The following is a 13222-nucleotide window of genomic DNA, read 5'->3' as shown; positions in this document are numbered from 1 at the left end:
CTATCGACCCTCACACGAAGGCTAATGCAAATCGCGTATAGTCAAGTCTCAGAAATGACTATCTTCCAGACCAAGTTTCAAAAATGGCTGGGACTGCCAAATACAACCAAGTATGGCTCCACAAATGCGTACAATGGCAGTTTCCATAAGTAACGTTCAATTCAACAGACAATGCGCTCAAACAAGCGCCAAGTGATGCATCCCCTCAACAACTGCAAGTGACACCACTGCTAGTATATCACTGTACTCCAGCTACCTGTACCTGTGTGAATCACCTGTACTTGTACCTGTCCCTGTAACCTGTAACTTGTAGCCCCGAATCTCGAAGCTTGAAGCTCGAAGCAGAAGGTACTCGAAGAAGATCCTCCGTGGGGGCACCAAAAGAATGTGAGCGGGATGGAAACACACACAACGCCTCTATAATGACCCGACACACACTCTTGGGATGATACACACACACATTATGGGGCACCACTCGGCTTACACAACTAGCCTGGCCGAGACAGGAAACACACAGACGGAGTGAGAAGAGAGAGATTTTCCACTTGCCCACTCAACACTCACACATACACACTCACACACACACACACACTCAATTCAGCTCAAAGGAGGCAAATTGTTGTTGTTTAGACTCAACGAAGCTCAGCCCAACACCAATGGGGCAAATAGTTTACACAGTATTGAGGAAATACACCAGATACAACCACAAAGTTAAGCAGAGGCTTCACTCACCGGAGAAGATTACACAGAAAAACAGCAGAAAATATGTGAGAAATTTGGCAAAATGGACAGCGCCATTGCGTCCGGAATGCCCAAAAACCCCACCCTACAATGTCACAGTGCTCAAATCCGACCTCGGATGAGCAGTTTAGGGCCAAAAAATGCTCCAAAAACAGCAAAAACACACTTGCGGGTGTTCCTCCTCTCTTCTCCACGTTTTTTCTAGTCTTCTCTCTCTTTTTTCAGTTCTCGCACTTAGCTTTATTAGTTGGGCACCCGTGGCCTTTTAGATGACCTCAAACGGACCCCGAACAGGTAAAAACTGACCTCGCAGTGCATAGTTGTCACCTTTTTTGCATCATCCGCACACCTGGCACTCAGTTCTTCCAAATAATGCATCCCGCAACCACGTGAAGTGGCCCCAAAAAGTGGTCCTCATGATGACCTTTATGCATAAGTATCACAAGAAAACACCCACGTCGTGTCCATACTTCTCCGCGTGCAAGTATTGACCCTGTTCAACCTCCTGACGCCACTTGATGCCATCTGACGCACCTACTTACCTCATGTCGCCGGCCCGCGGATAGCTTCCTCGAGAAGTTTTACGCGCTACCAACTCCTCCTTATTGTAGAAAAAACACACTAGTACTGATAATAGTGAAAATCGATGCACTATGTACGCCCTGTCCTACCTATACACACGTGGGGCCCACGTAACCACCTGGCTATGGAAATTGGGTAATCCTTTATTCGATGCACCATGCATGTGTATGTACATATGCGCAATCCCTTGCTCAAAAAAACTCGTGACACTGTCATCATCGCCTCTCTTGTGGTGCACATATGCACTGAAAGATCGATAATTATTAGTATGCCCCTGCACTTATCTAAATGCTCTACGTTCAAAACAATGAAGTACACAAGTTGGACTATCTGATTCTCTTCTTCGTGAGTCTCATCTCCTAGTAATTACAAAGAGTTCACGTTATTGATGCAAAGAAACTCTCGAGTCCCATGTTTTGTTGCTTGTTAATCTTTGGGAACGGCTGCGTTGCTGATGGTGAGAGCTATGCTCACTGGCTGGTAGCCCCTTGTGTCATCCTGATCTACACATTTTTCTATGTCCCTTGTAGGGTAAAGGGGCCAACTTAGGGCCACCTAAGGGGAAAGGTTGGTTTAGGGGTCAAATTTGGGTGTTTTTGGGTGTTTAAGGCATTGGTCAGGATCCCCGCATCTCACTGTACACTAGTAAAGATGGTGAATGTGTTGCAGTGATGGGAGGGGGGCTATTTGGGAAAAACAAAGATTCCTTTGTATAAAAAATGGGCATGAAAAATAGGACTTTGGATCCCCTTCCACTTGTCCACCCTCTTTTCAATATAGGTGTGGTAGGTAAACAATTGCAGGTGCCAGCACTTACTACTCAAGCACCTCTTAGGCGTGTTATTAGAGCCGCACTTGAGCTGACACACGTCCGAGTCTTATCTAGCTTGTAAGCTCTGATGACCCTATTAAACTTCATGCTGAGCTTACCCATCCACCGTGCATAGTGTACGCCTCCACTGGTGCATCCCACGAGGCCAAGGCTTGCTCCTGTGAGGTCGTTTTCCGCGAAGTCAGTGAAGAGCAGGCTAGGGGCAGGGGGCTAGGGGCAGACCTGTGTACGGGGGGAAGTGTGAAGAAGAAGCTGTCTGCTTCAACTTCGTCGACTCTCATGTTTACAGCTGCGGGAGGCAATCAGGTACAGCCCTTGTTCCTCACACACTAGGCTCAGTAGCCAATTCTTCTAATTCTCATTTTTTTGCATATAGACCTTCACATCATGAGCTTCTGCTCAGGAAGCACCACATACCAAGTCTGTTTTCATGCACAACAAGAACCAACGAAATTCTTCCCAGCGACTCACTGCCTCAACTGCAGGTGTATTCCACTAGGCCAATGCATGCCCTTGCTTCTAGCTACGCTCTGCAATGCTGAAAGATGCCCCAGCTTGAAAGCTTCAGGTAAGGCGATATGCTCTACCTGTGACTCCTCAAGGAAAATCTGGTCTTTATATCTTTACAGCTTGGTTGTGTGCATTCATCAATACTCTTTCTATTGTTTGTGCTTGTTCGTATTACGACATAAGGACAGAGCTGCCATGGAGGTGACAGAGATGCCATCGTAACTCACTTCATACCTCTATCTCTGGAGAGCTAAACTGTGAGTGCATGGAGGGCAGTACATGCATGAAGTAATGTGATGTAAATTATTTCATCAGTAGGCATTGCTTGCAAATTCCTTCAGGGGACTGATACGGATACTGATACTCACTTATTTAGCAGCAATGGGCAACAGCTAGTAGATGACGAAGCAGCAATGGGCAAGGTTAGTAGATGATGAAGCAACATATGGGGCATGCAGATCCCTACTCGCAAGAAGACAACCCAGATTCACCAACCAACAACACGGCAATGAGACCTTCAAGAACAAAGTATACAGGTGAGTTTTATACTCACTCAGCAATGTATGGTTCAAGAGCAACATTTTTATATGGGTGAGGCTTCATATTCACTCAACAATGTATGGTTTGTTTCTTTTTTGTATGTTCCAGAATGTGCATTACAACGAAGCTAAACCAAGGCAATGAAACTTTGCATATATATTCCGTCAAGATGAATACATGACTCATAGGTCGACAAAAGCATGGAGACCAAAATGGTATAGTCCAAGAGATGACATTACAAAACTCATAACAGTAGTTACAGTGTTAAACTGGTATAAAAGAACTAAAAGAACTAAGTGCAACATGATTGTAGACTTTGTTGTTGATGCATCAAAAAGCAGTCGATGGTTGACTAGGTCGTGCTCGCATTTTGTCCAATCTTTGCCTTAGAGCCAATGCATGATATGGATTAGGGACATGCAATGGCCTTATGTAAAGGTCATGTGTAGGTCCACCTTCCCATAGAATTGAACGTAATCTCTGTTCTAAAGATTGCTGTTGTGCCTCCCAGACTTTGCGTGATTGCCTTGCTTGTTGTGCTTCGATCCTTCTTTGTTTTGCTGAATCTTTTTCTGCTATAGTTTGCGCTTTTTTCATCTCTTTCTCCAAGCGCTTTGTCTCCTTTGTCTTTGCTATCTCTACCTTCTTTGCGGTTTTAGCTTTCATACTTTCCATGTACTGAGTAGAAGTGAGTATCAGGCTCTTCGTGTAGTCAACAAAGGCTTCGCGATGCACTTGCCTTATGCATACCTCCATGGTTGGTATTCCCAAAAGATCAATGAAACGTTGACTATTATCTGCTTGCCTTGGTGGAGAGAGGTGATTGGGATTTTGATTTTCATCTTCAAGACCTTGCATTCTTGATTGATTTGCAGGTGTAGAATTTGCATCATTGCTGCCAAAAGAATAGTCTGGATCCAATAGACGTACATTACCTCCATTCTCATCATTGGCTGTATACAATCTTTCTTGTGAAGGCCCTTGAAAGATGGACATGTCTTCTTCTTGTAATAACTGTGTGAAGGTCATTGGTGTGTCTATCTCTCCAGGTTCTCTCAATATGTCTTCGTCAAGCTGTGCTGCCATGTTGTTCAAAGCAATTATTGCTTCGTCTTCTATGTTTGGTTGCATTGGTGTGTTGGGTACTTGAGATAGATTTTCGATGTTATCCTCCTCTGTGAATATTTCCGTAGTTGAATCTTCAACTATGTTGATGTGCTTGCTTGGCATGCCCTCAAAGTGCACTGCAGATAAATTTAAAGGCCATATACCTGTTGCGCGAAAGCCAGCAGTGATGTTGGATTTTGTGAAAGAAGATTCTATAGCCCTAGCAACAATAGTTACAAGTTCTGCTTTTGTTGCTTGCCTAGATGAAGTTTCCTGTTGCCAAATGTCTCTTTCCTTTCTAAATTGCACCTTCAATGACTTGAAAACACTCACATCTAGAGGTTGTAGCTTATGTGAGGTATGAGCTGGCAAGGTGATGATGTCGATTCCTGCAGCATCAGCTTTTTCTTCTACATCTAGGGATACATGACTGCCATGCCCATCTAAGATTAGAAGATGTCTACTAGACTTACCGATGGTTTGAGTTATGGCATTGTCGAAGTGCTCCAACCATGCTTGGAAAAGTTCTCCCGTCATCCAAGCCTTTTTTTGCATGGCCATTGCTGCCCCTGGCTCACAATGCCGAATGTAATTACTTGTGATGCGGCTTCCTTTAAAAATGTAGTAGGAGGGAATGGCTTGACCTGTTGCATTAACGCAGCATAGTACAGTCATCCACTCGCGAGAATCACATGTGACTCCATACACTGCTTTTGCTCCTTTTCTCGCAAGAACTTTCATGCCCTTGTCCCTAGAGCCTTGGAAACCTGTCTCATCCGCATTCCATATGTTGGTGGGTGGGTAGTTGTGTTCCATGTATAGCTTTAGAAGGTTTTCATGAAGTGACTTAACAATTTCTAGCCTAAACCTGCTAGCTCTTGATTGGTCTAGCCCTTCGGAAACTCTGAAGACTAGGTTAGGATGTCTTCTGCGAAATCCCTCCCACCAGCTCTTGCCTGGAATTCCATTTGAGAACATTGTATGCCTCGTTTGACATATTTCTGCAACTTTGAGTTTGACATCCAAGACAGAAACTCCATGTCCTGATTCACATTTTTAAAAAATCCACTGTAGCAAAGCATCTTCTTCCTCATTACTCGGCTGAGTTGGCAGACCTTTTTTCTTTTTTTGAGTTCTGCCTTCCTCCCAATTTGTTATAGCAGATCTACTAATTCCAAATTGCAAGGAGCATTTTCTTAATGAAAGGCTGTCTTCACGCGCTTGCAATGCCTTGGCCATATCCAGCTCGCGTTTCTTGACTTTATGAGGAGTCTTTGGCAGTTCTGCTTCACCTTAGTTGGCAAGTGGCATGCACTGTCTTGAACAGCTTTTGTGAGGTTAGTCAATGAAGTCCTTGTGTTTGGTGATGTCCTTTTTGAAAAGTTGGGCTTTGCTTGTTTAAGAAGAGGTTTGTTTTTACTTGCGGATGATGTTGGCTTGTTGGTGGTTTTAGGTGATGTGGAGAGAGGTTTATGGTACTGTCGGTGTTGCTGTCTTGCTGATGGTTGGACGATGAAGTTTTGATGTTGGTCTCTGATTGGTGGAGAGACATTGTCTCTACTCTCATCCATGAATTGCACTTTCTTCTTGCACTTGCTTTGTGGGGATGTGATGTGGGAATGTTGTTGAAGATCAGATGCATGTAGTCGGCTGCCTTTAGACCTTACTGGTGTATGGTTTGCTTGCTTTCTTTTTGGCATTTTCGGCTTTGCTGCATGTCAAGAAAAGATGTTAGGGCTGATTGATTACACACATTAAAATTGATAAGGTGGCTCATAAACTCATGAAGTGAAGAAGGTAGAAGAATGTTCTTACTCTTGAGTAAAGCACGAAGATTTAATCCAAAGCTGGTTCCAAGAGCTTGGAGTATTCCTTCACTGAAAACTTTCTTTTGGGAGCAGGTTTAGGAGAGGGTGAATGGAGATTTTCGGCTGTCTTCTTTTGTGTAGTTGAAGATGAAGGGAGTTTTGGTGAAATGAATGGTGCTTGGTTGCGAGGTAACCTACACATAAAAATGGGCAGGACATGTACCTCCCCGCGGCAGCAAACTCTTCCACCGTTCTTGTGCACCAGCTGTGAAGTACAAAGAAGACCCTCGAGCCCTGGATGCCTCTCTATCAAGCAGGCTTTGCATTCACATGGGGCTCTTGAAGTCATCATGCGAGTGCTTGCATTGCTTGACTGTTGTTTGCGATTGAATATGTAGCAGCCTAAGGTGAATAGTTTAGCATGTAGATGAGAGGGGTTGGTGTGCTTGTGTTCTGCAAGCTTATAAAGGTGTCTCTTCTGATATGGCACAACTTCATCTATGAGCTGGTTGTTGGCGCTTGTTTTTTGTAGTGAATACTCTGTAGAGGTTCTACTCTATGAAGGTGGTGTGGGTGGGTTGGCTTGTGCTAAATTGAGACAGTGGTGTGGGTGGCTTGGCTGGTGCTTACCTATTGAACCTTTTCTGGTTTTGATTATATAGTACGGGCAACAAGAGTGCAGCTCTTAACGATTGTGAAAATAGTTCCTCTGTGTGGAATTGTATGATGTATCTGTGTATTGTGAAGCATCATTGCTGAGAATGGTCATTTATGTGCAGGTAGTGGATCATCAAGCGGCAGATTTTGGCGCGAAGGAGTCGGAGAGCTTACTATGGTTGATCATTTAACAAAGGTGTGCAGAGGTGGTCGTGGTCCAGCTGTAATCCTTGATGTACGTGGACAAATGCACAGATGGACCCTTTGTAAGCCAGAACTGGCCTTGTAACTTTTTTTGGGCCGCGTTAAAAAATGGCTACAGAAATGAAAATTTTTTGGAGTAATATTGGGTTATTTCTGTCCCTGACTTGTGTCTCCTTATTGGGCCCCGGTTTTAATGGCCCTTTTACCCTAGCTTTATGAGGATTGTGTCAAGTCATCAGATTGCATGTGCTCACTTTTTGAATTGATCAACTGCGTTCATGGATGTGCACACTATGTCTCTCCACTGCCTTGCACCATATTGCACAGGTCTCCATCGTCCACTATACTCGTTGTTGTCCTCGCTCTGAGCTAATGTTGTTTGTCGATTTCCTTCAAAGGCCTCTTGTTCTCCTTCTGCTAGATTATGTATAGCATATGTCTCTTTGCTCTCAAAATGCCAGTACGTCCCCTTTCTATTTGTTGGTTTTCTTTTGCAGAAGCCGCTCTCATCAATGTCCCTCTTCTTCTGCTAGCGACCTCCGGACGCTTCTTGTCACCTCTCTCCTCCTCTAGTTGCCCGTCAATCCTTTGCGCTATTCCCTTGCATACGACGCTAATGTCTCATTTATTTGCTCGCTAGCGCTGTGCTTTTTCCTCACCAAGTTGCTCCTGGAGCTCGCAGTGGCCCTCTGCTTGGCTCCTCTCTGTAGCGTCACCTTTTGCCCACACCAGTTCTCGCAGTGCTCTGCTCGCGGCCTCCCTACCAGCCTCGCCGAAATCCCTCTATATAGTTGAAGACTCGCCATAATCCCTCTAGTTGATGCCGCTTTCCCATCTCCAATTCAGCTCTCTCCTGTGCGCTACTCGATGGATCTTGCTTATCATTGCTGCAGACCAAGTTCCGTCGTCCGAGTCTTTTCTTAACCCGCTCTCTCCTTCAATTGCTCGCCCCCGTTGGTGCTCGTCTCTGCAGATGCCGAGGCTCATTGACCCTTCTTAAGCTCTCCCTGAGATGGGATTTATAGAACCCCAGTGAGAAAGATGGACAGGAAAATATTTCTCGCTCATCTTGTTACACTTTAATGATGGTACTGAGTGAGAGATTCAAAAATGTATTCCAACATCTAAACAACAATTGTCATGCTCGGGCAATTGCTCAGATCCACTGCACACAAGCAAGAGCCAGCATCAGCACACGCAGGAAGCTACCACTAGGAACAACGTCGTAGGTTAAGTGACCATCCATAATCTTTGCTTGCATAAGGGAGGCATCACAATCCACAACTTTGTTTGCAATATATGTAATTGTTTTACTATCTTTGGCACCAAAGATTGTCTTCATAAGCCATGTGGGTAGATGCCCATATTCTGGATCTATACATCTCTTCCAACAGTATTAGTCCATAAATATACACATCTGATTTTTCCATGATGCTTGCATCTTGTAGCAACTATAGAGCAAGATACCCCCTTGTGCCTTTCAATGTTGTCATAGCAAAGCTTTGGGCTTCGCTTCGCATCAGCTTGACGAAACCAAAGTCTTCATTCTTGGCATGGAAATCATCAGTCAACAGTATGTTTGCCGGCTTCACATCACAATGCACAATGTGCTCAGCTGCCTAGTGATGGAGGTACTCCAAACCTTTCACAGTATCTACTGCTATGCGACATCTTTCTCCCAATCAAGGGGAGCTCGCTTGATGACTCTGCAAAAGGAACATTAAGAAGTTTCCTGCTTCCACAAGCAATAGAGCTGCTTTCTTCCGCTTGCGGCTTATGAATACAAAGCCATTGATCTATCCAAGAAACCGAAGAGGAAGACAATTTTTTAATGTCGATCAAAGTTAGAACCGTTAGTGGGAGGGATGGCTTCTACGAGATGCTTGGAAAGCAGCAAGTGTAAGCGTTCATCCAGCAGCTTCATCTGCTTCGTACATAGGTGGCGACTTGAGCAGCTGCTATTGCAGCAGCGATTGGTGTTAACAAGGAAAGCAACATCTTCTCCACGCCTTCTACAGCTTGCTCAGCTTCCTCTATCTCCTCCCGCATCTTGTCTGCTCCGCCAATCAGGTTCCCCCATCTCTCTCTCTCTCTCTCTCTCTCTCTCTCTCATCTGTGGGTGCCGCTTTATAAAGCCACTCTTGCAGAAGGTTAATAGGCTGCTTTTCATTATTGCGCTGCTCCTTGTTTTTTTTCCAAAAAAATATTGATGCCACGCGGCCGTTTGTGGGCTCAAAGTGCTGCAAAAGGACCTTTTTGCTCACCAAGTAATCACATGTTTGCAACTATAATTCATCACCAAACAACTGGATCCCACAAGTATGAGCACTCTTTGGATAAAGACCTTGATTTTGCTTGCTCTCAACCATTCCTTACTGTAAGGCTCTTGCCCTCTTCTGAGATTTAAAAAAAAAACCAAAAAAAGGCTTGTTACTTCCAAAAAGGTGATTGGACCTTAGCCGTTCTTTGTGTCATTGTATAGACTCTATATGGTTCACCATTCACATTAAGGGAATGCACTGTACTTTACACCCTCTATTCACTGTAAACTCGTGCTCAAAATCTCTCATGAAAAATAGTTCTTGCACACTCAATATGGATGAGGCGGGGCAGACGCAATCATTGCACGCACTCAAACACTGCCATGTGTCTAGAAGAGAGCCAATGTGGGGCTGTGCAACAAAGCAAAATAGTGCTACTTTCTATATTCTCTGTCTATTACACCAAAAATAGATTGAGCTGTACTGATACAGATCAGTGTGTATGGGGAGGACAGTTAACCTTTGCATCATCCCAACACCTAAGCTCTTCAGACGCAAAAATTCAATTAAGCTAATATTACCGTCTTGTGCTCCTTTCTCTACAGCACTATTTAAGGGCTATGCACAAAGTTTCATTAGAGCAAAGAGGCAAGGATAGAATGGTACCACCTGCACACATCCATAACATCGCATCTGCCGAGCCATATGCACCACATCTACACAAATTCTTAGCCAAACGTCCTCTGACCAAATTGGATGAAGAAAGCTCCTCAAGAGCTATTCAACACTAAAGCCTGTTAGTGTTTCCCAGAACTTCCCCACCCACACAAGACCTCTACAAGGAATCCCATTGATACCACCACCACAACACCACTCCCAAGGATCTTAGCTGTGCCACTCTTCACTGGTATTCTTCAACATATGGAGGGGACATTTTACAAATATGAACAGTCACCTTTGAATACTTTAAGTTACTGTGGGCATTGTTTGGCACAAGTCCCTCCTAAACTATCCATAGTATTTGAAAGTTGTAGTGTAGCAGGCTCATTAAGAAGTTACCAAAAAAAAAAAAACACAGGTTTGAAGATGATTCTACAGCAAGGGGGGGCATGAGGCAATTTAATGCGCACAAAAAGGTTCATAAATGAGGCGTAGCACATTTGATACACACATGCTTCTCTCTCTTTCCACTGACAGTGAGGTTATAACTCTACAATTTAGACACCTATATAGGTGTCTTACTTTTATGAAAAAGCATAATTTCATAATTTTCTGGAATTTTTCTGATGACTCTCAGATTCATTCACTACCTTGCCTTAACCAAAAAGTGAGAGATCCTTACAAGTAAGATGCCACCTGCTGAATAAGTAGACCCTTTTTCTTCTTAACCGTAACAAAGTGTTAGCTGTCCACTTAAATTACATTCATGTGTAACTGGCCTCCATAATGATTTTCACAATTGGATTTTCCAAGGTCTGGTCTTTCCAAAATGGGCACTATTTTGACACAACCCATGGAAACCCCAACATCAAGGTTCTGCAATAGCACAAATATGTTGGTATGCTTATCTGCAGAAAGGTAAAACCTTTTGCACAAACAGTAGCTCTCGATTGCAGGTTTATGAACAGCCCCCAACACTCTTTATCAGCTGCTAAAATGTCCCAACACATAAAGCCGAAATGGGGGTCCACTACATGTCAATGTCTGAGTGCCATCCGAAGATGGTAGTTTGAATGGAGAGCCAAGAAGTTCAGTTTTTGGGTGTATTACAGCAGCCCCGAGAAGAGTGTATTCGCCTGGTACCAAAAAACAGAGAGCAAAAGTATGAACTATCTTTCCCAATGGAGGGATCTCTACTTCCACTCCGTTTAAAGCACCTGCCATTAAGAAAACAAACCGCATATAAGTAAGTGTATGCATGCCATGGACACGTGCACGAGCACGAGCACGCTCATAAAGTAATGATGTGCTTTTAACCTCTTTCACAAGCTCGAGGGTTGCACTTGGCCCCTTCTACGGCACACAGAATTTGACCCACAAACATAAATGCCAAAGGTTCTCACCAGCCCATAGCACAGTTGCTTTCTCTCCTCCTAAACAGCTCTCTCCTGCAACATCCCGGCACGTCACACTGAAGCTAAGGGTTACGGCCTCTCTCGTATTGTTCCGTACAAGCATTTCAAGTGGAGTCAAATCATGGGTATGGATGCTGTTCTTAGAGCTATCATTTAAGCCATCACCCTTGTCCTTCTTCCTATCAGACTCTGCAATATCAGCTACTGTTCCACCTTCAGCATCAATCGCAACAGCCTTTGGAGTTACTCGAAAGCCAAAAGTAAGAGGATCAGGAAGTAGCACATCAATCGCTGAGGCCTGAAGTGCTTCTCTAATTGCATCTTTTATGGCTAATTCACCACTGCTGCTTCTTCCTGAGCTCCATTTTACACATATCCGAGAGCTCAGTTCCTTTATGGTTATGTTAAGCTCTGCTCTTGTTTGCCTTTCTGACTTTGCTAGATCGCTCATTCTGTTGAAGTAGCCTTTATTGAGAACTGGAAGCTTTAACCGCTCCAGAGGGATCAGAACCCTTGCAGAGTACTCTCGGTCAATTCTAGTGCTAGGATACAAGCACTCTGAACTGTCTTCTGCAAGATTTCGTCCTTCAAACGCTTCTTTACTCTTCCGCTCACAAACAGTGATTTCAAAAACAACATCAGTTGGATTCCAAAGCTCTAACTCTAGCAGTCGCAAACCCCAACTACCTCTATATGGGTCCATCTTCACAAGGCTATCGCCAGATCCCAATGATGATACAGGAAGTTCAGTATCAGTCGTATTTATCTGTGCGGGAACTTCCATGGATAACAACCGTGCATGTACTAGGCACAGCCCCCGCAGTATATGCATTTGCAAAGGAATTGTCAATCTTCTTCCTGGCGGAATTCTTGAAACTTCTTTTTGTGGGCCTTCATCTATCACTACTGCCTCTCCTGTAGAATTAAAAAGAATTAGCTCACTCCACAAGGAAGGAAGCAACAAAAGCAAGAGCTTCAAGCATATGCAATAAACAACAACCTGCATAATGAATGACCAATAAGGGACTTGTATCTTTCACCACTCGGGAAGAATTGTTTCCAGTACTATCCTGTCGATGTAAGGTCTCAGGATTGGTAGAAATCTGGCCAGCTTTTAAGATCACAGGTATCATAACACTAGCTCCGGGAAGCAATGGAAGTGCATCTTCTAGTGCACTTCGCCCCATAGAAACCACATGGTCTTGCTGCTTTCCCGTCAGGGACATGTGCGCTTCTCCAACAGGAACTGTACTTACATTTGTAATGCTTAATAAAACTTCTCTTATCTCTCCTTCATACATTACAGCAGCACCTTGACCTCCAATGATTTGCACCATTAACAAAGGAAGAGAAGGCATAACTGATATCTTTGGACTTAAAACTTGCCTCAACTTTGGACCTCCAGCATTTCGAAAAGGATCACTTAAACTCAGGCCCTTTGCTACATCTGAAAGAAGCTCATTTATGTCTTCAAATAAATGCTCTGTGATTACATTAAAACAATGCACAATGCAGCCCCTGAGGGATAATGTGCTCTCTTTAAGCGGTGTTCCTGACAATGATATTAACTGGGTGGAGTTTGAAGGAAGAGTGACTGTAACAGGATAAGCCTCAAAATCTCCAGACTCTACTGATAGATATATGCTTTCGACAAAAACCTCGAATGCACAAGGATTTGCAACTTCTACTAAAACTTGCACTGGTTCTCCAACAACCCAAACAATCTCCTGCTTGCTCTCCATAGTGGCATCATGTCCTCTAGTAAATGGAGTGTAAATGAAGGGACCTGAAGGAGCTGCGCCTGTCCACCAATCTTTCTTTCCTGGGGTTCTTGTCACTATATCCATCTGTAGAGGCAAGCTGGGAACAGAATGCAATCTGCAAGAAAATAGAAATCCTGCTTCG

General features: G+C 43.9%; 2 protein-coding genes and 1 long non-coding RNA gene across 10 annotated transcripts in view; 1 reads left to right on the top strand and 2 right to left on the bottom strand.

Annotated features, from left to right (window-relative positions):
• The first annotated feature begins 2133 nt into the window (after positions 1 to 2133).
• LOC147461004 (uncharacterized) lies at positions 2134 to 7121 on the top strand. Of its 6 annotated transcripts, none has more exons than XR_015187564.1 (6): positions 2134 to 2461; positions 2532 to 2723; positions 2849 to 2922; positions 3045 to 3201; positions 3314 to 3420; positions 5766 to 7121. It is a non-coding gene; the product is annotated as an uncharacterized LOC147461004 (long non-coding RNA). The 6 variants fall into 6 exon arrangements; XR_015187565.1 differs by having other exon boundaries at positions 2135 to 2461; positions 6900 to 7121; XR_015187562.1 differs by lacking the exon at positions 3314 to 3420 and having other exon boundaries at positions 2159 to 2461; positions 2854 to 2922; positions 3042 to 3201; positions 6900 to 7121.
• On the bottom strand, positions 3520 to 5605 carry LOC147461005 (uncharacterized). The gene has a single exon (XM_086508663.1). The coding sequence runs from the start codon at positions 5288 to 5290 to the stop codon at positions 3536 to 3538; it is 1755 nt and encodes a 584-aa protein (XP_086364789.1). The 5' UTR covers positions 5291 to 5605; the 3' UTR covers positions 3520 to 3535.
• Positions 7122 to 10399: 3278 nt separating the features above from the next.
• The window catches only part of TRS120 (transport protein TRS120), a 57450-nt gene continuing 54627 nt past the window's right edge, over positions 10400 to 13222 (bottom strand). For all 3 annotated transcript variants that reach the window (XM_086508661.1, XM_086508660.1, XM_086508662.1), the window contains exons 8-10: positions 12318 to 13195; positions 11306 to 12232; positions 10400 to 11119 (exon numbers count right to left, since the gene is read on the bottom strand). In XM_086508661.1, the coding sequence (XP_086364787.1) occupies positions 10887 to 11119; positions 11306 to 12232; positions 12318 to 13195 (2038 nt within the window). In that variant the 3' untranslated portion in view covers positions 10400 to 10886. The remainder of the gene's footprint in view (positions 11120 to 11305; positions 12233 to 12317; positions 13196 to 13222) is intronic.

The sequence above is a fragment of the Adiantum capillus-veneris genome, chromosome 3 (assembly GCF_014529385.1).
Source record: "Adiantum capillus-veneris isolate H3 chromosome 3, ASM1452938v2, whole genome shotgun sequence".
Classification (NCBI taxonomy): domain Eukaryota; kingdom Viridiplantae; phylum Streptophyta; class Polypodiopsida; order Polypodiales; family Pteridaceae; genus Adiantum; species Adiantum capillus-veneris.
This window is presented reverse-complemented; position numbering and strand designations above follow the sequence as displayed.